Below are 19,673 nucleotides of genomic sequence, written 5' to 3'. Positions count from 1 at the left end.
CGTGGCTGCCTAGGGCTAGCCCACAAGATAGTCATCCTCCTGCTGCGCGAGATGTCTGGGTAACGGCCCCAGTTTCGCAAGCACACGCCCACGGGCATTGGGAATGCCCACTGACGAGGCACGTGTTCTTTAATGCCCAACTACTGTCTTGATGGTGTGCCCCATTAAATCAACACGTTCAACTCAATATGAGGCCCCATGTGCATCAGTCCATGGAGACTCTGGTACCCGTAGTGAGCCCGCCATGGCGGCGTAGTTGATCATGACATGGTACCATAGTAGTGCGCCAGTGTACGCTAAGTATCTAGGTCAATTGGATTGTAACTGGGCTCAGGGTGCTCTTGGTCGGAGCTTGCTGCGTCCGTGGCCCTGCGACGATGGATTACAAACGCCGCCTCGGGCGTGGGAGGGTGGCTGCTGAAGTACCGTCCACGGCATCAGTCCGCAGTGGTCCGACCCCTGAGAGCAGCCTGGCAACTATGCGGGGCTTCATCTGTGCCGAAGCGCAAGAGGGGAGGGAACGCGCGATGCCTGACGTGTTGCCACTGCCACAAAAGAGCGTCTTTGGAGTTGAAGCTGCCTCTGCTTCCGACGTCTTCGCGAGCTATCAGCAAGCACTGTAGGAACTGCGCAGCGGCAAGTCGACACCGCAGGACGGAGGGAAGATGATGCTCCCTATGTCGAAGGACAATAAGCAGATGAGACCGCATCTCACTGCACGGCGCCGGAAGTCGTTTCAGGTCCGAACGGCATCGCTTGATCGTGCTGTATCCCTGAGCGAGATTGCCCAACCAAACAAGATGCTTCTCGCGGACACTAGGAAGTCGAGACACCCGCGGACGATGGCGGCGTCTGTAATGAGCTGTGATGCGTGAGGAGCAATGAGAATGAAGGTCCGGAGAGCTTCGGCAGACTGCCACGACTACCTCATCCGAATGATGAGGCAAGAAGGCCATGAAATACTCTCTAGCACATGCAAGAGGCTTGTGAAGCTGATGACAGAGTTGCAGACTGCGAGGGGCTTCTCAAGATGTGACCGAAAGCTCCTGATGCAGTCGGATCAAATGAGGGATCCAAGGGCGATACTGAGCATGACACAGAGACCGAAACCGGAAGAACACCGCGATGACAATGACTCAGGCTATCTGTATCTGCTGACTGCAGACCTACAGTTGTGCTGTTGAATGGCTTCCCATTGAGTATGAAACGGCCTCCCACACGTAGGACATGGAATCGATGGAGTGCCATGCCTTTCACATGTCGTTGTAGTTGGTGGTTCTTTTTGAACCTTTTGTTGCATCCTGGCTTATTGCAAGCATAATCTCCCGTATTCCTGGGCCTTTACTGAGTGTGTGGTTTAGCTTCATGGCTTTGGCGGGAAGCATCGCTCTTGAACTCTTGTCCGCATTTTGAATAAGAGAAGCATTGCGTCTTATGTGTTTTCTTGTGTTGTGCAAGCAATTTGAGGGTTTTAGAACGATGCTCGCAGCCGGGATGAGTGCATTTGTGTGGACGCTCTTCGCTGTGTGCGGTGGCTTCGTGTCTTTTGAGATCCTTCTTATATTTCGAGCTCCAGTCGCATGAAGGGCAACGAAACTTTCGCTGGTCAACATGGACCGTATTTTTATGGGTCTTGAGATCTCCTTTCCTTTTGAATTTTTCCCCACAATCGCACTCGAATTCCCGTATGTCGGAATGACAGTACTTGATATGTGCGTTGAGTGTGTCTCGGAGTTTGTAACGCATGTGACAGTCGGCGCAGGCATGCGGGTACTGCGCTGAATGGCCCTCAACGTGCTTCTTGAGGTCTCCACGTCGCTTTGAATGATGGTTGCAGCCTGAAAGAGGGCACCGGAAAGGCCGCTGCGTCGAGTGCGTGAGCGTTGTATGCTGATTGAGTGCGTAACTTGTTTTGAAGGAGTAAGTGCAAAGCTCCTTGCGGCAATGATGTGGACGCTCGTCTGTGTGCGCGAACTCATGGTTCCGTAATGCCGTCTGGGTCTTGAACTCCCAGGTGCAGCCTTCGACTTCGCATACAAATGGCCGGGCGTCGGAGTGAACAGTTTCCAGGTGCTGCACCAGGTATTTATGCTTCTTGAACGTGCTTGGGCAGTCATCGAATATGCATTTGTAGATTTCTCTACGGCGGTGAGTTTCCATGAGGCTTCTGACCCAGATATCTCTCTTTCTCAACTGGAGGACTTCCTCGAGACTTTCCAAGTGATTGACCGCAGACTCGACATCGCCGATCTCGAGATGGTCGATCTCCCGACCCATGAGCTCGAAAGGTGCTAAAGCATCTGCTTTGACCCATCTTACGGCTCTTGTTGTTGACGTTAGCTTCATTCAATGACACCGACAGGTAGGTTATACTAACCGAGTTTCGCTGTCATCGAAAATCCATAGAGGATATTGTCGATCCCAGACACCGGCATCTCCATCACGAAAGCCAGGAGCCCATCCGGTGACTTGTGAGCCATCTGTGGTCATGCGGACACATTCCGGCACATTCTGCAACAGCCCCAGTCGCGCTAAGCTAGACCCTGGCAAGCCGACCGTCTCCAGTTTCTCCCATGGTAGCACAATTCCGACAAACGCCGTATGCTCATAGGCACGGACCAAACTTATTGTGGCTGGTGCAAGTACGTCGGAGCCAAAGTTGTAGATGGGAATCATGGTACCGAGCTGGTGTTGGATAGCGCAGGTTCCGGTAGTAGGGCAGTGGAGGCAGAAGTGCAAGAGACTTGACTTCAGAGAGAGGGAGGAGCCAAGGAGTGTCTCCGGGATGAATGTGGAGAGTAAACAGACTCGTGAGGGGGTTCGGGAGGAAAGTAGTCCGGCGTCGGGATGATATAGCTGTTCCGCAAAGGGACCAAAGTTGATCGCTCTGATCATGGTCGGAGGAGGTACAAGGCCTCTTGGTCGGAGCCGCAAGTGAATATTTATGCCCATGGTCGCTGGTCATGCCCCCTGACAGATCAATGGCCAATCGGAACCACCGCGCTGGCGCCGGCATGGCTGTGGTCTTGATGTGCACGACCTTGCGCAGCGTAGCTCTTGAAACCCGTGTGCACAGACACGGCAGGGTCGCGGCCTTGCTGGCCACTTCCTGACCTGCAGATGTATTTTGTGGCGGCCGCGTAGGCGGTCCGGCAACCAGGCGAATACCAAGCAAGTGCTCGACAACGCGTGTGTGACGCGAGTGCAGGTTGCTTAACGGGTGCTCGACGACCAGCAACGCGTCAGGCTTTGAGAGCCAGTGACTGCATGCGTCCCACTACCCGTGCCACGCCCCACTTTTGTTGGTTCTGATGAGAATGCAGCCTGGCCATTTCCGAGGATCTGTCCGCGTCTGAAGGACCCTGAAAGCCTTGCATCAAACCACCCAAGAGGTGTCTTGGGCAGCCTGGGAGCAGCTCATTGACTGCGCCATCGCAGGGGCTCGCTCGACACTGTGATAGAAGGGCCGTCCTTTCGGGCAGCCAGGAATAAACTGACGAAGCTGGAGAGAGGCGGCGACACACTTCAGGCTGATGCAGAGCGAGACAGCCCAAGGTGCACGGTCGGATGGTGGGAGACTAACTCCAAGGGCTCGCCGAGCGCGCAGGCAACGTCCGGGACGAGGCAGCTCACGGCATATTGAAGCACAAGCATAACTACGACCTAAGTGGTGCCGCCTCAACTTGCACGAAATGGACAAACCTGGCGCCTGGGGGGCGCCGCGATGTGGCAGCCGTGGGGCGTCCTGAGCTTTTTCTTCTTAGCTGTGTGCACGCACTTTGGGCGGGATGGAAGCTTGCAGCAAGCTACATTTGCTTGGGGCCGGGAACCGTTCCGTGCGCCGCAGCCTAGGGGGAGTGACCAACAACTACTTGCGTGGTGCCTGGGGCGAGCAGCATGGACTTTCAATCTGTGGTCTGCACTATGAAGCCGACTTGTGTCCGAGGCGAGCTTCTTGCGCTGGAAATCTTCGAGGGGCGACGGTCAGATGCCGCCGCCGTCAGTGTCACCGCCATCGCCATGACGAAATAGTACATGAGATAATTTCGCGATAAGCTCGTGGTCCGGGTCGACTGACACCGAGTTCACGCTTTGCAGTACTACGACGTTGCGTTTCACCAGCATCAGCCTTCATATAAGGTACTGTGAGCCATGAACTCTCTGCTGCTCACTACCGGTCAAGGCGGTATCGACACTAACCTAGTGCTGAGGTTGCCACCGACGGCTCAACCCTTGGGCTGCCGACGTCAGTCCTCTGGGATTCACTTGTAAGTACCCGTATCGCCACGATGCTGCCGTCGTTGTCCACGTCCACTTCCCCCCTACGTCCACTGCCACGAGGGTGAGCCAACTCCTCGAACCACGTGGGCTCGTTCCATCACCGCCACGATGCGACACACCGACGCGCCCCTGCGTCATGGCCCCATCGCCGAGAGACGACACTTCCAAAATGTCACGAGCGGGCACTATTTTAGCAACAGGACGCCATGCAACGCTAGCTCCAGGGGTTGTGAGTCCATGCGCGTGAGCGAGGTTGTTTGCATGCGGTAGTTGCGCGCACCGCACGCCAGTGATTCCTTTGATTATTCGACGCGGGGACATGGCACCCCTGGCTTGCGGGGGTGGATGGGATCGAGGTGTTCGAATCTCTACCTTGAGGTACGTATGCACGTGCAGAGCGTACCTGGCGTGCACCCGACCCCGGTCCTAGGGGGCATGCCCAGTGCCCTAGGCCCCTAAGGTACTTAGGTGCAGCGCTAACTGCTCGCGCTGGTACTGACTGACCTGCCTGGAGCAGACTCATAGCCTGACTTGTACAGTACCGAGATGCCATGGGCCATCACTCCTGCAAATCCGCCCGCTGGAGCTGCGCAGCCACCCTAACAGTCGTTGCTCCCGAGGTCTGGCATTCCAGCACATCTCGAAGTGCCAGATTCCACTTTGACGAACTCGAGAGGCATGACAATGACCTGCTGTCAGCTGACCGACGCAATAAGGCCTTCACTCTCCGGTTCTGTCGAGTTCACCCACGGCTGATGTAAGAGACGAATGCATTGCCATCAGACCACCTCAAATTCCACGGTCATTTCCTGACCTTTGTGAACCATCCACGAGACCTTTTCACGTGGCAGCAGTAGTCCTCACTTCCTTTTACTCGCAGATGACCCAGCGGCACCCATGGCGTCTGCCTATCGTTGGGCACACTGAGGATTGATTGCCACTCGCAACGCCGTGAATGGAGCTACAGGCGGCGAGGAGGTTGTCGAGGCACGGCCGGACCATAGGCTAACTATTGCCGCCAACGTTACTGGGAGAAAACGTCGCGCGCGCGTCCTATGTGATGGCTGAGCTCCAGGGGTCCTGCTTCTCTAAAAGGGGCATCTCCGAGAGCCTTCTGTACGGCATTGTGCGGAAGGCATGTGAGTTACCCATTATCCGTCATTGTTCCGTGACTCGGCTCGGAGCTGGACACCACCCGAGGGAGTGTTAACTGAAGATGCCTGTCCTGCTAGAGGGCTTATAAGTCGATCGAATTCTGGCTGTAGAGAATGGCTCAGCTTCAATACATCTCGAACCTCCTTGGTCAGTTGTCGCACTTCTTCAAACGCGACATTCCGGTTTTTTTTTCGATCCGCAGAAGCCTCAGCGGTCTCCTTGCCTCTTCGGCAAAAGCGGACTGCGAGGAGCACGTTTTGACGACGACCTCACTCATCGCGGCGGACATTCCTACGCGCTATCACAGATGGGAATCAGGCAGATTTTACGAGTCTCGTGTGATGGTAACCGACGTTGAGCGACCATATACAATGTTAAAAGCTGGAAAAGAATGGGGGCGGTCGTACTTGGAGTCTTGAGGAAGACAAGGGTACCACAAGATCAGATGTCTCATTCATATGGCATTCTCATGTTACACTGGTGCAGAGGTATGTCGGATTTGGCCTTAGATTCAGACTACCAGAAGTCATATTGCAGAACGTTCCGACGAAATAGGCTCAGTCTACGAAGCAGGCTCTTCCGATCGGATTCTTTCTGGCTCCATCTTGGGTTACCATCTCGTGTGAACTTACGAGCAGTTTTCCTGCTGGTGACGGAAGGTGCAATCCTGCCCTCATGTAATCATGGTACATGCCTGCCCGGGAGCCAGTTGAGTTCGCAAGACCGCCGAGCTGGACACTGGCTGGGTCGAAGGGCGTCGAGCATCACTTAACCTCACGTGGACTCTTTTTGGGGTTGCACTTGTAACAGCGCCTCAGTGAACTTGCAGCACTTCGCTAAAGTCGTGGGGGCCATCGGTTTGAGACGCACTTTCTTGCGAGTGAGGCTGAACATCCTCTGCGTCCGAGGAAGAACTTCCACCGGCGCGTCTTTGGTGGATCGCGTAACAGACATACTTACCGGGAGTCGTCTGGTGCGCGATGCCTGGATAGCCAGGCCTGCCAGCGACGGCAGAAGAAGGAGAAAATGAGGACTAACAGGGCAAGGCAACCATCTCTTGGCTATTTTCCAAGCCGCAGAGGGTAGCTCCCCAGCAAGACAGCACCTACTTGTCGCTGGGGGGCATCGCCCGCAAGGACGCCTTGACAAAACTCATTTGTTGCAAAAACAAGTCAGCTGAGAACACCGAGCTCTTGAGCGGCCTAGTCTAAAGAAGCTATTCCAGATACAAGTCTGGGAAGAGTCTGGGAGGAGTCTGCGGCAGGTTGGCATGCATTGGCTCCTTGCCTGGAAGTGCACGCACAAGTGGCTTCTATCCTCATGCGGGCAACAAGCTTATCCCCGCCATGCGAAAGTGTTCATACTGCCTATACCAACAGCTGCTTTGCGATCATCGTTGGCTCCTCGAAGGCTAGCAGTGCTCAGCAACTCAAGGCTGATTTATACTTCGACTCTTGTAAATCGTGGACGCGAAGCTTTTGAGCTAAGCTGCAGTCAAGGTTCCCCAGCACTTGCTTCGCTGATGCTGCTTAACCTTGATTGTTTGCAGCGCAAGAAAATAACACACCAAGTCGTCTGGTATGCAAAAATGGTGAAATCCCGTGTTGGCCGGCTCCGGATGTGCGTCTGTACTTCAAAATGACGGCAGAACAACCAGAATGGACGTCGATAAGAACCACGAAATCAATGGCAATCTTTGTCCAATGGGAGACATCATTTTACGCGTTGGACCGCAAACAGAAGATATCAGAGTACAATCTCACTACCTCCGAAACGCCTCCAAGGTCTTCTACACCATGTTTAGAGTTGGAATTCTCTTTTTCAGCACGTCACCAGGGACAGGAATGAGGACGCAGACAACAGGCTGGGATGGGCCGCGGTGCGCACGAATCAGTGATGCCCTACCCGGCTCTAGCCTGTCCCTGTCGCGTTGACCTTGAACCTACATCTACATGTACCATCCAAGACCGCCGGTCTTAGGCCTCCGATGACTTGCATCCCAGGCCCAATTCAGCCCTAAATCAGGGACCTCCCCACCTCAAACCTTGATGCTAGCGTGATTTCCCTGCCGTTGTCGCAAACAGGCTTGAGCAAGGAGCCATGTCGGGGACTATCAGTCTCCCTAGCATAAACAGTTGCGCAGACAGTCGATCCGAGATTCCCATTCGTTCTCGTATTTGCACAAGTTTCCATTCCCCGTATGCCTCATTCATGCTGCGATAAGTGCGAGACATACAGTGCATGCGCAGCTTCTGGAGCTAAGCTGCGGAGTCAAGCCTGACCAATATATGTTCTGCCTGTGCTCGCAAACCTATGGGGCTTGTGTTTGCAAGCTGGAAGGACAGCAGAGCAACATGGTTGGACGACAAAAGCTTCCAGCTGAATGAGTCCATTTGTGACTGGGCAGACATTGTATTTCTTGTCGCGCCACAAAACCATGTTGTGCTGGTCAACATCGTGCCAGTTCCCGCGACGGGTCTTTGAACTTTGACCCAATTGCACTCCGCTTCTTCTACCATGTCCCTAGTCATCCACAATGAGATACTTGAGTTCGATTTCGATCGTAGTAAACACTTCGACACAGAAAGAGGATACACATCCGAGCAATCATAGGAATGCTGATTTCTTGCCGGAGGCAACCTGTAAAGAGTGACTTTCAGGCCTGAGTCGCTGCAACCGGCCGGGGGGCTGCGCGTCTGACCAGGGACGCCAGCCACGCAGGTGGCGCTGAACGTGCGGCCTCTTGCACTGTATGGCACGCCGCCCGACAACTAACTGTACCATTCCACTCCTCCACACCCGGAAGGCATGTCAGTGCAGAAGTGAAGAGTCTCTCCGAAACTTTCTGTCCTCAAGAACACTTCACCCCTGGTGAGTTCGGCAAGACAAAATATTGTGTCAGAGCATGTTATTGTGTGATAAGTGCTCCACAGCCTGCTGCCTTAACTTATTTGCGGGGACGTTAGAGCTAAATAACAATACAGTGCAACTCTCCGGCTGCCCTGAACCCCGCCACATGCGTACTGGCGAAGTGCGGCGCCCCACAGATCACACGCGGAACTATCTGCCATCGTCAGGCGAGCGAGAAGACGGTAGTGCGGCGTGTCGAAGGAGCTTGCTCAATGCGACATAGCGTGCCAGATCTTGTCAAGGAATAGCCGGCAATCGAGGAGTACTGGTAAGTCAAGGTTGACGCTTGTGTGCAGCAGTAGAAATTGATGTTACAGAGCCTCGGGCGAAGCAGAGACACGAGTCCGCCAGATTGCAGGCGACGCATAATAGGTTGACCGTGAGGCCCTCTGGTCCGCCGTGTTCGTGCTGCTGGTCTTCGAGATATTCGCGACTTATCAATTTGACTTGCCCTCGGCCGAATCCTTCGCTAAGCCTCTTCTATGTGATAAGGCCTAGGCACGGAAGGCCGCTTTGACATTGGCTACATAGGATGATGATCAATGTGCTTTTGCAAGATAGTCTAAGTTAGACATCCCGCATCTCAGGACACGCCCGGTTTCTTTGCAGACCAGTGAATGGACCTCAGCAATCTTGGCGATCTACGTAGGTGGCCTACCACCATCTCTACGACGCGCGTCTTTTCCTCCGCACGTGAATTAATTGTGCTGTGAGATGTTTGTGCTAAACCCAAACGTTTGGTTCTGGCCACGGCTCCAAATTCAAAACACATAAGTTGTCAACTCTGTAACCCTGATCCCATCTCTGCAACCTCTCTTGCGCCCATGTGTCCATGGAGAAGGTTGCGACACGACAGACCGACAGACTCCCTATTACTCTTCCCTTTTCGAGCCTGCAGTTCGTGCAGTGCTGACCTTCCGTCATGGCGGCTGCAACCGACAGTATATCTCCCAAGAGTCTTCTTTATATGATCAACCACCTTTTTCTGCCTCCACAGCTACCGCAGGAGCATGACTACTCGCAAACATGTGTCCAAAGCTTTCTGACCTTTGTGACACGTGCCCTGCGGGACTTCGAATCTCACTCAAATGCTCAAGGCGGGACCATAACCAAGGCGGCCACAGACATGATCACCACCTTCGCTGAGCTGCACATCATTGGAGAAAGTCAGGTCGCTGTCCAGCCTGACGAGCTTGCCCGAAAGCTGCAAGTGCTGTGCAGACAAGGTACGAATACGTCATGGAAAGACCATGCTTGCTTACCCACTAAACGTCTTGCCTTTCAGGTGGTTGTTTGCTCCTCCAGATCTCTTCTCAGAACGCCGGCATCCTCATCAATCGTGTTGAAACGGACGTCCACTTCGAGCTGTTTGAGCTTACTCCCTCCAATCACTCGATTCTGGAAACAAAAGGCAGGCTCGTGCGGCAATTTCCCGGCCAGGCCATAGCCGTCCCCGTATCCTCCCTTCAGCAAGACGATGTCATGAAAAGCTTGGCCAGCTCTGTCTCAACAATGAGCACCCAGAGCACCACTCTCTCACAGCCAACTTCCAGAAAGGCCGGATCTGAGATCGTCGAAGTCCGCCACTCGGTCAACCCTTGCATTGTCACAGACTACCTCTCCTCCATCTTGCTCGCCCACGGCTCAACAGTTGAGGTGCGTGCCATAAACAAGAAGATGCGAGAAGAGGTGATGTATACATCCTGTCTCATTCCCTGGACTCGATCGCAGACGTGGCTCCTCTTTCGCGTTGGCCTTCAATTGACCATGTCGAGGCTGCAAGGAGAGCTCCACCGAAGCGGTAACTTTGCCGGAGCTGCTGTGTACAAGGAATTCATTGTCTACCTTATGGCCGCACTACTCCGTGAGGCACACAAGGGTGGAATCGAAAGCGACCTTCTCTCAGTCATGACTTCCAAGGTCAGCTGGCGCCTTCGCAAGATCGGCGGCATTGCAAGCAGCTGGCTTCTGCAGTATGCAGACAGCATCATTGAGAAAACAACCAAAGGCTTAGAGGGCCGCTGGGCAGTCATCTGCAAGAACGACACTCACAACCCAAACTACGCGGCCCATCGAAATCTCAACTTTCACAAAGACACCATCGCCTCCATCCCAAATCTTGACGCTTATATCATGTCTCTCACCCAGCTCGACTTGCAAAAGCCAATAGCCACTTTTGCGCCCAGCTTCCGCCTGTATAAGCTTAGTCCCGACAAGCTACCCTCTGTCCACGTAGATGCGAACGACTACCGTCCATTCCACCTGGCAGGCCTTGAGAGCTGGGTCGAGGATTCGCTCAACAGGTGGCTGGCACGCAATATCTCGGATCTACATACTTGCAAGAAAATTTGGCATCTGCTCGACAAGTACCATGCTGCCGCAAGTGTAGCGTATCAGAACAATCCCGAAGCAATCTCCCTCATGATTCTCACCTGCCTCGAGTTGTGGATTGCTTGCAACAAGTCAGCGCTGATGATCTGTCCCGAGCTCGGCAGGTACCATTATGCCAGCGTGCAGCCTGGTTTGATTCGTGACCTGCTTCAAAGTCTGATCCTCCCGCGCAAGTCCCAACTCGAGAGGCTGAATCAGGTCGAGGAGTACCTAAGCCTTTGTTTGAGAAATTCGAGTGCAGTCGCGCCGTCTATCTTCGACAGCTTTGGTAACAGAGACAGCTTCTATGTGAGGTATTTTCAATCATCGGAGCAGCAACAGGAGTTGTACAATCGCATTGAGAGCGAAGCTAGACAGGCTCGCCAGCAGAAGGAGGCTGAGCTCGCCACGAAGAAGGAGCAGCACGAGATTCTCAAGAATCAAGCCAACGGCATGTGCTGCAACTATCATTACGTGGCCCGCGGCGAAGAGGTACGTGAAGAGCACGATCAATGGAGCTGCAGAAAGTGCGGCATTGTGAGAGAATATCGGGCAATGGAGGTTAAAGTGCACGAATGGCCGCTCCCGAAGAACGTCCTGGAAGCACGGAATGCCGTCTTCGAATTGGCGCCTCCAAGCTGGTTCCCTGCCTGGCGAGATGCCACTGCATTCCTTCTGCTTCGTGTTCTGTCGCTCTCATACACGTTCGGCATGCGTTCTCAGCAGCAGTACGCACTCTTTGATTATCACGGGCTCGAAAGGCACTGCCTAGCCCGACCAGCCAGATAATCATAGCGGTCTCCCGGGCAAAGTCTTTTCTTCAGTCGCATTACAGGACGATCAAGATCGGCTCGATCAAACATGATTCTGACGTCCTCGTTGACCACGGCCTTCGGTATGAATACTTCAACTCGCACGCTGGCGTTTTCACCAGTTCTGCAGCCTTGACGGATGTCATCCCGCGACAGTGCATGCTGAAGCTGCCCTCTAAGGACTCCGCGATGCAGCCCTTCCTCTATCGCCCGGCCAGCGATCCGAGCGGGCCGCCCCCCAACGCCGTCATTGCTTCCCAGTATGGCTGCCCGCAGCACATGACCGTGGCTGAGTTCAAAGAGCTGTGCGTACTGCCTCTCGGATTCAAGCTACAGTGGCAGAACATCCTTCGCCAGCTACAGGCGCCTTCCGTCAATTTCAACGAGGAATCAACTTTCGTCTTCATCGCACAGTGCATCACCCAGGCCGGATGGCCAGATTCAGGCAACGTCCTGCGAGCATCGCATGCTATTTTGGCGGACCCTATTTTCGCGCAAGAGCTTCTAGATGGCGTGCTCACTGCCACCTCCCGTGCCGCAGAGTCGTGGCAATCTGCCGAAGCTCTCCGGACATTCATTCTCATTGCCACTCGCGCGTCGCAGCTCACTACAGACACTTCCATCGCACGCGGATATCTCGACTTCCTAGCGTCCGCGAGAAGCACAGCACTCGGTTGGGCAGTCTCGCTCCGGGATAAGGCACGATCAAGTGATGCGTCCCAAACCCGAATCGACTTTCGGCGTCGGGCAGCTAGATGCGCTCTTGTCTGCTCACTATCATTCGATTTAGGGGACGATCATCTGACCTCTGTTCTTCAGTGTAGACTTGCTGCTTCTCAATTCCTGCAGTGCCTGCTGATCGCTCGCGAAGGCATCGAAAGTGGGGGCAGCGTCGACTTCAAGGAGGCCCTATTCTGGCAGTCGCAGCGTGTCAGCCATCGCGCATTCCCAATCCTCTTGCGCTTCGTCACAGATGGAAGCCCCGCCCTGGACGAAGCCATCCGCAGCTCCTGGTCTGGCCACGCCGCTCAGGAGAGTTGGGCTGCCGTGTCGGATCAGTTGCCGGAGTGGTTGGTAGGCACAGGCTGTGATGTGAACTCTCCTGTAGTGCGCTTTAATCTGCTCACAGGCGAGCTTCTGGTCAATGGCCTGCCATTAACCCGCCTCCCTCCAGAGTACGAGTGCCACGCAACCTACAAGACCCTCTTTGGAACCTCCATCGTCGATGTCATGCCAGGCAGAGTTCCTGGCTTCCCGTTCTCCACAAATGTTCCCTTCTCTGGGTACGACGTGCAGTTTGCTCTCGTGTCGTCTAAGCTATATGTGCGAGCAAGCAAAGACCGCCACATTTTACATTTTGTACCAGGTGGACTCCTGCGCGGATTCTTCCCAGATGCCTTCGTCGACAACTACGTCCACTTTTACCATGAGCCCACTACCAATTTAATATTCCACTCGCTTGAAGATCCCTGGGTCACACCACATAACTCATGGGTTCTCTTACATGTGGCCGCTAGTGATCAATGGCAGCTGCAGAAGGACGACACAACCATCATCAGCCTCGGCACGCCGACTTCAAAGACCATGGCAAAGATCCTAGGCACCCTCGAAGACGAGGTGCGTATTCACTGCTTCGTCTCAGACAACCACAAGCGCCTCGACATTGAGCTTCCGCAGCTCCGTTCTCGTTTCTTACTCCAGGCAGGAGACAGTGCTGTCGCGAGCAGAGATTTTCGCGGCATGGTCATCGATGAGGATCAGAATGTCGGCACCTTGGTCGGCCTCTTCAACAAGCTTGTCCTGAAAGACCCATCTTCGTTGTCCGATCGGATTGTCCTATTGCTGGGTGGCCAGCCCCAGGTAGAGAAGACTTCAACACACGTATCTGTGCAGATTATCAAGACCTTGAGCACAAGTCTCTACGCATATCGGGTAGATACACTTCTTGGACGGCTCGTCGACGGTGGTGGCCTGCAAAGCAAGCTCTTCTTGTCTCTTCTCCACAGCTTGACAGCTTTTTGCATCCCTGACCAGCTCACTTCGCGGACAGGCACGGAGGAGGCCTTGCGCATTCTGCGATCCGCCGCGGTGAGATCAGCAAATGGGCTAACTAAGGAAGCGATTGGGACACTGGAAATAATCGCCGGCTTGACTCCAAAAAGGGAGTTCTATCCCAAGCACCTGCGTGACATGCAGACAATGCACTTTGACCGACGACTTGGGTTCATGGCTCAACACGACGACTTCGTTGGGCAAGTCCAAATTCTGCTCGGTCAGGCCACAGAGAACAACTTCTTCCACGAAGGACATCCCGAAATCAATTCCTCAGGCTTATATTCTGGGATCAACACAGAACTCCTGGCGCGCCACAAGATCCGCGTGTCCCAGTTCCGTGTTTCGACGTTTGGCGCTGAAGATCGCAGCACTGCCCACGACGTCTTCTACAATGCCCGAGACGTCCCCCGCAATTCTGCCACTGCCACAGTGGCGTACAAAGTTGCGGACACCATACAGTGTAGTCGAGTCAATCCCAGTCTTGCTCTCACCAGTGACCTGCCTGCGAAAATCTGGACCTTCTTGCAACGAAGCTTGGTGTCCGGTACCTGGACGGGCTTCGGCATGCAAATCCCCTCCTACGATGCGAAGTGGTTCAAGCCCTGGCACAAGGACACGGGAACGCATGCCTTCATTGCAGAAAACTGGCTAAAGCTTCACGACCTGCTCAGCCAGCCAGAGATCCAAAAAGAGCCTTTCGCAGTTATAACCTGGCTGGCTGCGATCTCCTGTGCTGAGCACGCGAACACCGACATCGTGCACGTTCTGACAACATTCTTTACCTCCTCGAGCAAGATGAGGCAGGTCGGCCTGCCCCCATCTACCACTCAATTCGACTTGAGCCATGGCTACACGTTCCGGCCAGGAGATATCTCTAAGATCTTGTGTGAGCACAGGCGCGACTTCAATCCGAGCACCGACATCATCGAGACACAGGAGCAGCGAGAACCGCAAGAGAAATATCACAAGCGCGGTCGCAGAGAGTGGCTGAAGAGGGCCGACAAGGCCGCACAGGCTCTCGTCGAGCATTTTCGACAACAGTGGCCGCGTGCCGTGCCGGTCGGGCCAACCGGCCGTGACCGCAACGACGCGTATGAATATTTTCGCATGAAGAAGGGCGGCGTCATGTCCCAGGTCTGCGCCATGTTCCGCGTGTGGTACGAGAATCTGCAGTTCTTCAAGTATCTCCAACAGGTCTGCGCCATTGTGTCCCGGGAGACGTGTCCCGTGGTCCAGCCAACCCACCAAGCGCTGGTGGTGGCGCCGCTTGTACCAAGTGTCAGCCGAGGCTTTGTGTCAATCTCTGGATTGTTCAGCCAAGCTGCCCCATCAATGTCTATGCCAGCACCCACTCGCTTGCCCCAGATGCTGAGCTTGTCACCCAGCGCCAGCACTAGAACTCGCGCGCACTCCCAGCTCAAGAAGTTGGTCGATTCTCTGAAAGTCATGGCCAAATCGCCATACGAGAATGATTACGTAGCAGATCTGGAGGCTAGTCGCGCTGCGCTTGAAGGGGGCCAGTTCACCCCCAAAATGTTCGCTGTTGAAGATGCACACTTGAGAGCCGTCTTAGTGAGCCGTTTGGCATCATGTCAGCAACATGTAAATCACCTGTATCATAACATACGGAGGGTCATGACCGACGGAGTCGCGGATACCTACCAGCTGCCACGCATCTCCCCAATGCTCCTTCTGGAGCAGCTCAGACGTGACAAGTGGCCTCTTCTGGGTGACGACTGGAAGAGAGTTCTCATCGAGTATGCAGTGGCCTTAACATCACTCCAGCGAGCGCAACGGCTTGTCAACGCCCGGGGAACGACTTTGGTGAAGGAGCTACAGAACGACGGCCACGGCAACTGGGATCCGTCCAAGCATCCCGAATGGCTCCTTCTCGAGATTGAAGGCGCCATTCTCATTCGCGACGTCCAGGTCGACATCGCCACAAACATGCAGAACCCTGCTGATGGCAGAAACGCCGTCATGCAGTTGAACATGGGTGAGGGTAAATCCTCTGTCATCGTGCCCATGCTCATCACCTCGCTCGCGGACGGTGACAAGCTCATGCGCGTCCTCGTGGCCAAACCGCAGAGCAAGCAGATGGCTCACATGCTTATCTCAAAACTCGGTGGACTCGTTGATCGCCAGGTCTTCCATCTCCCATTCTCCCGCGCAATCAAGGTCGGTCAGTCTGAGATCAGCGCCATTCAAAAGCTTCTGAATCGCTGCCGTGACGAGGGTGGTGTGCTTCTCGTCCAGCCCGAACACATCTTGTCGTTCCAACTGATGGGCATAGAGCACAAGGTTAGCCAAAAGAGCTGGACTGCCGACCGGCTCTTGCAGCTGCACGAATTTATGCGCCGCCACAGCCGCGACGTGGTTGACGAGAGCGACGAGAACTTTAGCCCCCGGTTCGAGCTCGTCTACTCACTCGGTCAGCAGCAGCCGATCGACCACAGCCCGGAGCGCTGGGCCTGCATCCAGGAAGTTCTCGATATGGTCCGGAAGTGCCTGCCCGAGGTCCAGCATGACTTTCCCAATGGAGTTGGCGTCCGCCCGGGACCTAAAGGTTGCTTTCCACATGCACGACTAGTCGAGCCGAGGGCTGCAGACAAATTACTCGACATGCTTGCGGATCGGGTGTGCCAAGACGGTATCAAGGGATTTCCCATCACTCAGGCTAGTCTAAGTCTTCGTGATGCCGTCCACGAGTATATCAGAAACCCTGCGGCATCTGGCAACATCATAAGTCGTGTGGAGCAGGTTCGGCCCGCGGGTTTCTGGGCGGACAATACCAAGAACACACTGCTCCTTCTTCGCGGTCTCATTGCGAACGGCATCCTAGCTTTCGCATTTGGACAAAAGCGGTGGAGGGTAGACTATGGTCTCGATACCACCAGAGCACCGCCGACCAGCCTGGCGGTGCCGTACCGTGCAAAGGACCACCCATCTGCCCGCTCCGAGTTCAGCCATCCTGACATTGTTATCGTGTTAACCTCGTTGAGCTACTACTACCAAGGCTTGAATGATGACCAGGTCAGCCATGCACTGTCCCATCTCGACCGCTCTGATCAGCGCGCCGACGAGTACGCGACTTGGGTCAAGGACGCCAATAAATTGCCCAATGCGCTGCAGCATCTCGGCGGCGTGAACTTGGAAGATACAGACCTCTGCGTCAACAAGCTCTTCCCGTGCTTCCGGCACTCCAAGGCGGCGATAGACTACTTCCTTGCCCACATCGTCTTCACAAAGGAGCTGAAGGAGTTCCCTTACCGGCTGTCGGCATCGGGCTGGGATATTGGCGAACAGAAGGCTTATCCGACAACCGGCTTTAGCGGCACGAATGATGCGCAGATTGTACTTCCGCTGGGTGTCAAGCAGATGGCGCTGCCCGCCCAGGCTCATACCAATGCTCTTGTCCTGCAGCACCTGCTTCGGCCTGAGACCGCCGTGAAGCTGATTCCATCTCTTCGCTTAGCAGCTGGGTCCACGCATTCCTCGACAAGCACGGATGCAGAGCAACTCCTCAACATGGTCGTCGTGATGAGCCCCCCCGTGCGCGTAATTTTGGACGTTGGTGCCCAGATAATTGAGCTGGACAATCTGGGTGTCGCGAAGAAATGGTTGAATCTTCTAGCCCACGAGAGCGGCATCGAGGCGGCCGTCTTCGTTGACACGGACGACAACATTTGCGTCGTGGACCGTAAGGATCGCGTCGAGCCACTCTACACGTCGCCCTACTGCACGCGGCTCAGCCTGTGCGTAGTGTTTCTCGACGATGCTCATACTCGGGGCACTGATCTCAAGCTGCCCGAGGATTACCGCGCCGCCGTTACGCTGGGTGCGAACCTGGCCAAGGACAGACTTGTGCAAGGTGAGTATTTGAGCCAAGTTCTTGTTGGTCCTGCGTGAGAAGACAACTGTGCTAACATGTCATTCTAACGCGGTGCAGCCTGTATGCGTATGCGTGAACTGGGCAGAGGCCAGTCCGTCGTCTTCTGCGTGCCGGAGGAAATCCACCGCAAGATCAACCAGCTCATGGGCCGCAACAACGTCGCGCAGCAAGTATCCGTCTCCGATGTCCTCGCATGGTCCATCTCCGAGACTTGGCACGACGCCCGGCGCAACGTGGCGCTCTGGGCGAATCAGGGCAAGCAGCACGAGAGCCACAGCCAGCTGTGGGCACGAGCACGTGGCGAAGGCGTGGTTGGTGCTGCCCTTCATCCCCAGCAGCCGCTAGACCTGAACTTCACTGAAGATCTGGCCAAAGAGTTTCTCGAGGACGAGGCGCAGCTGCTCGAGACGCGATACCGGCCGGCCTCGCAGCCAGACACCGCAGCTTCCGGCCAAAACCCCCTCAGCGAAACGCAACGTCTCATCTCTCAGCGCTGCCAGAACCTCGACGCGACGGGGCCATCCTCTGCGATTCTCCAAGAAGAGCAGGAGCGCGAGCTAGCACCAGAGGTCGAGGAGGAGAGACAGCCCGAGAGGCCGGCCAAGGCGGAACCTCTACAGCACGCGGTCCACCCGGACGTAGTGGCGTTTGTCCGGACCGGCCTCTTCCCGGCCGAGAGCAGTACGTTCATTCCCGTCTACAAGTCCCTCGCCAACTCCTCGGCAGGCGAGTATATCGCCAAGCTGCGACACCGCCAAGGCCGAGTACACTGCACGCGCGACTTCCAGGCAACTATCAAGCCGCCAACCGTGGGCTACGAATCCGACTCATACCAGCGGCCCGTGCAGTGGGTCTTGACAAGCAGCAATGCCTTCACCGAGGTCTCGCCCGAACTCTCGGACGTGGAGGAGCAGGCTGGTTGTGGTGACAAGCGCAGGCGCACGCTGAAGCACATGGTCATCATCAGCCCATACGAGGCACAGCATCTCATGGACGCGATCAGGCAATCTCGCGCCGTGGCCTTGCATCTCTACGCGCCATTGCTCAACGAAGGGTTTCGTAGCCTGGACAAGCTCGATCTGTACACGGTCCCGTCGTCGTTGTCGATGACAAAACCCTTGCCGGATATCCCCATGGAAGTGACCCTTGAGCTTGATCTGTTCGCTGGGCAGCTGTACTTCAAGTCGTATGCCGAGTTTGAGGCATTGCGGGTGTATCTGCTCGATCGGTCTGTTGCTGCATTCGATGGCCAAGCTGGCGGCAGTGAGTCGCGGTTACTGGACGAGAACCTGGTTGGCCTGCTCAATATCATCATGACGAGGATTCGGCGCTATTGTGAGACAATTGACAAGACTCATACTGGAAAGGCGCTGCATGGCTGCCGGATCGCGGAAGAAGATTTCTGGGAATGAGATCTGCAGAGTTCATGATCGCCATGAGATTGAGAGGTCATGTACGAGACGGAGTAGACCGACACGGTAGCATAAAATGAACTTCACACGATAGTAAACACGTTGTGGAGAAAAGCAGAGCCATTCAGCCGCGCAGTGATGTCAGCTGCGATGTGGCAAATCGTGCGTAGCGTCCTCGAGCGCACAACAGAGCACAATGGCAGTTTGCGGGCAATGCCCACCAACTGCTTGCGTGGTCGATGGGGCGAGCACCGCGGACTTCCTGGTACATACTGGCTCGAGGCACGGCTTGTGGTAGTCTGTGGTCTGTACTGTGCAGCCGACTTGCGTCTGAGCTATGAGCCTGGCGCGAGGCCACAGGCTGCGCGAGACACTTTGGCGCGTGTTGGCGCAACGCGTCAAGGCGCCTTGAAACGCAGACAGATCCCAAAATGCCTGTTACATTCTTATGAGAACCAATAGCGGGGGCCAGGCAGTCAATCACTGGCTATCTGGCCGGCGGGACCCTGCCAAGTGCTCGAACTCTGGGTTCTTCGCTCTGAGGATCCTGGCACGAGGTTGCAGGCATTCCCGTCAGCCCTGGGAGCAGACTGGCCAGGCGGTCTGCTCGTAGGTCCGCAGGGCGACGAGGCACTTGGGCGAGGGCAGCTGTTCATCGTAGGGGCAATGGTGGTTAAACCCCAATGGCAAAACTCGCAGTCCGTTGCCGCCTAACCCACAGAGTTCAGACCTTCTTAAGAAGTGGGCCATGGGTGAGCGAGACTCCCCGCAGATGCGCTAGTCAAT

General features: G+C 55.2%; 3 protein-coding genes across 3 annotated transcripts; 1 reads left to right on the top strand and 2 right to left on the bottom strand.

Moving 5' to 3' along the window:
- Positions 1-387: 387 nt before the first annotated feature.
- Positions 388-1,104, bottom strand: B0I36DRAFT_54364 (uncharacterized protein). The gene has a single exon (XM_046163005.1). It carries the CDS (start codon positions 954-956, stop codon positions 438-440), a length of 519 nt encoding a protein of 172 aa, XP_046004465.1. The 5' UTR covers positions 957-1,104; the 3' UTR covers positions 388-437.
- A 237-nt stretch (positions 1,105-1,341) lies between these two features.
- Positions 1,342-2,960, bottom strand: B0I36DRAFT_400036 (uncharacterized protein; the record flags this gene model as incomplete). Its single annotated transcript, XM_046161658.1, has 2 exons — positions 2,378-2,960; positions 1,342-2,321 (listed from the first exon to the last, which is right to left on the bottom strand). The coding sequence occupies exons 1-2, from the start codon at positions 2,478-2,480 to the stop codon at positions 1,342-1,344; spliced, it is 1,083 nt and encodes a 360-aa protein (XP_046004464.1). The 5' UTR covers positions 2,481-2,960.
- A 6,308-nt stretch (positions 2,961-9,268) lies between these two features.
- Positions 9,269-18,887, top strand: B0I36DRAFT_369914 (uncharacterized protein; the record flags this gene model as incomplete). The annotated part of the gene is made up of 6 exons (XM_046159847.1): positions 9,269-9,572; positions 9,632-11,208; positions 11,308-11,444; positions 11,552-12,178; positions 12,353-17,454; positions 17,533-18,887. 6 exons carry the CDS (start codon positions 9,269-9,271, stop codon positions 18,885-18,887), a joined length of 9,102 nt encoding a protein of 3,033 aa, XP_046004463.1.
- Between the last annotated feature and the right edge of the window lie 786 nt (positions 18,888-19,673).

This window comes from Microdochium trichocladiopsis (assembly GCF_020744255.1).
Source record: "Microdochium trichocladiopsis strain MPI-CAGE-CH-0230 chromosome Unknown B0I36scaffold_15, whole genome shotgun sequence".
NCBI classification, from domain to species: Eukaryota; Fungi; Ascomycota; class Sordariomycetes; order Xylariales; family Microdochiaceae; genus Microdochium; species Microdochium trichocladiopsis.
This window is presented reverse-complemented; position numbering and strand designations above follow the sequence as displayed.

What these genes read in the sequence shown, in the direction of transcription:
- B0I36DRAFT_54364 (XM_046163005.1), bottom strand. Translation starts at nt 956, where the DNA reads ATGGCCTTCTTGCCTCATCATTCGGATGAGGTAGTCGTGGCAGTCTGC.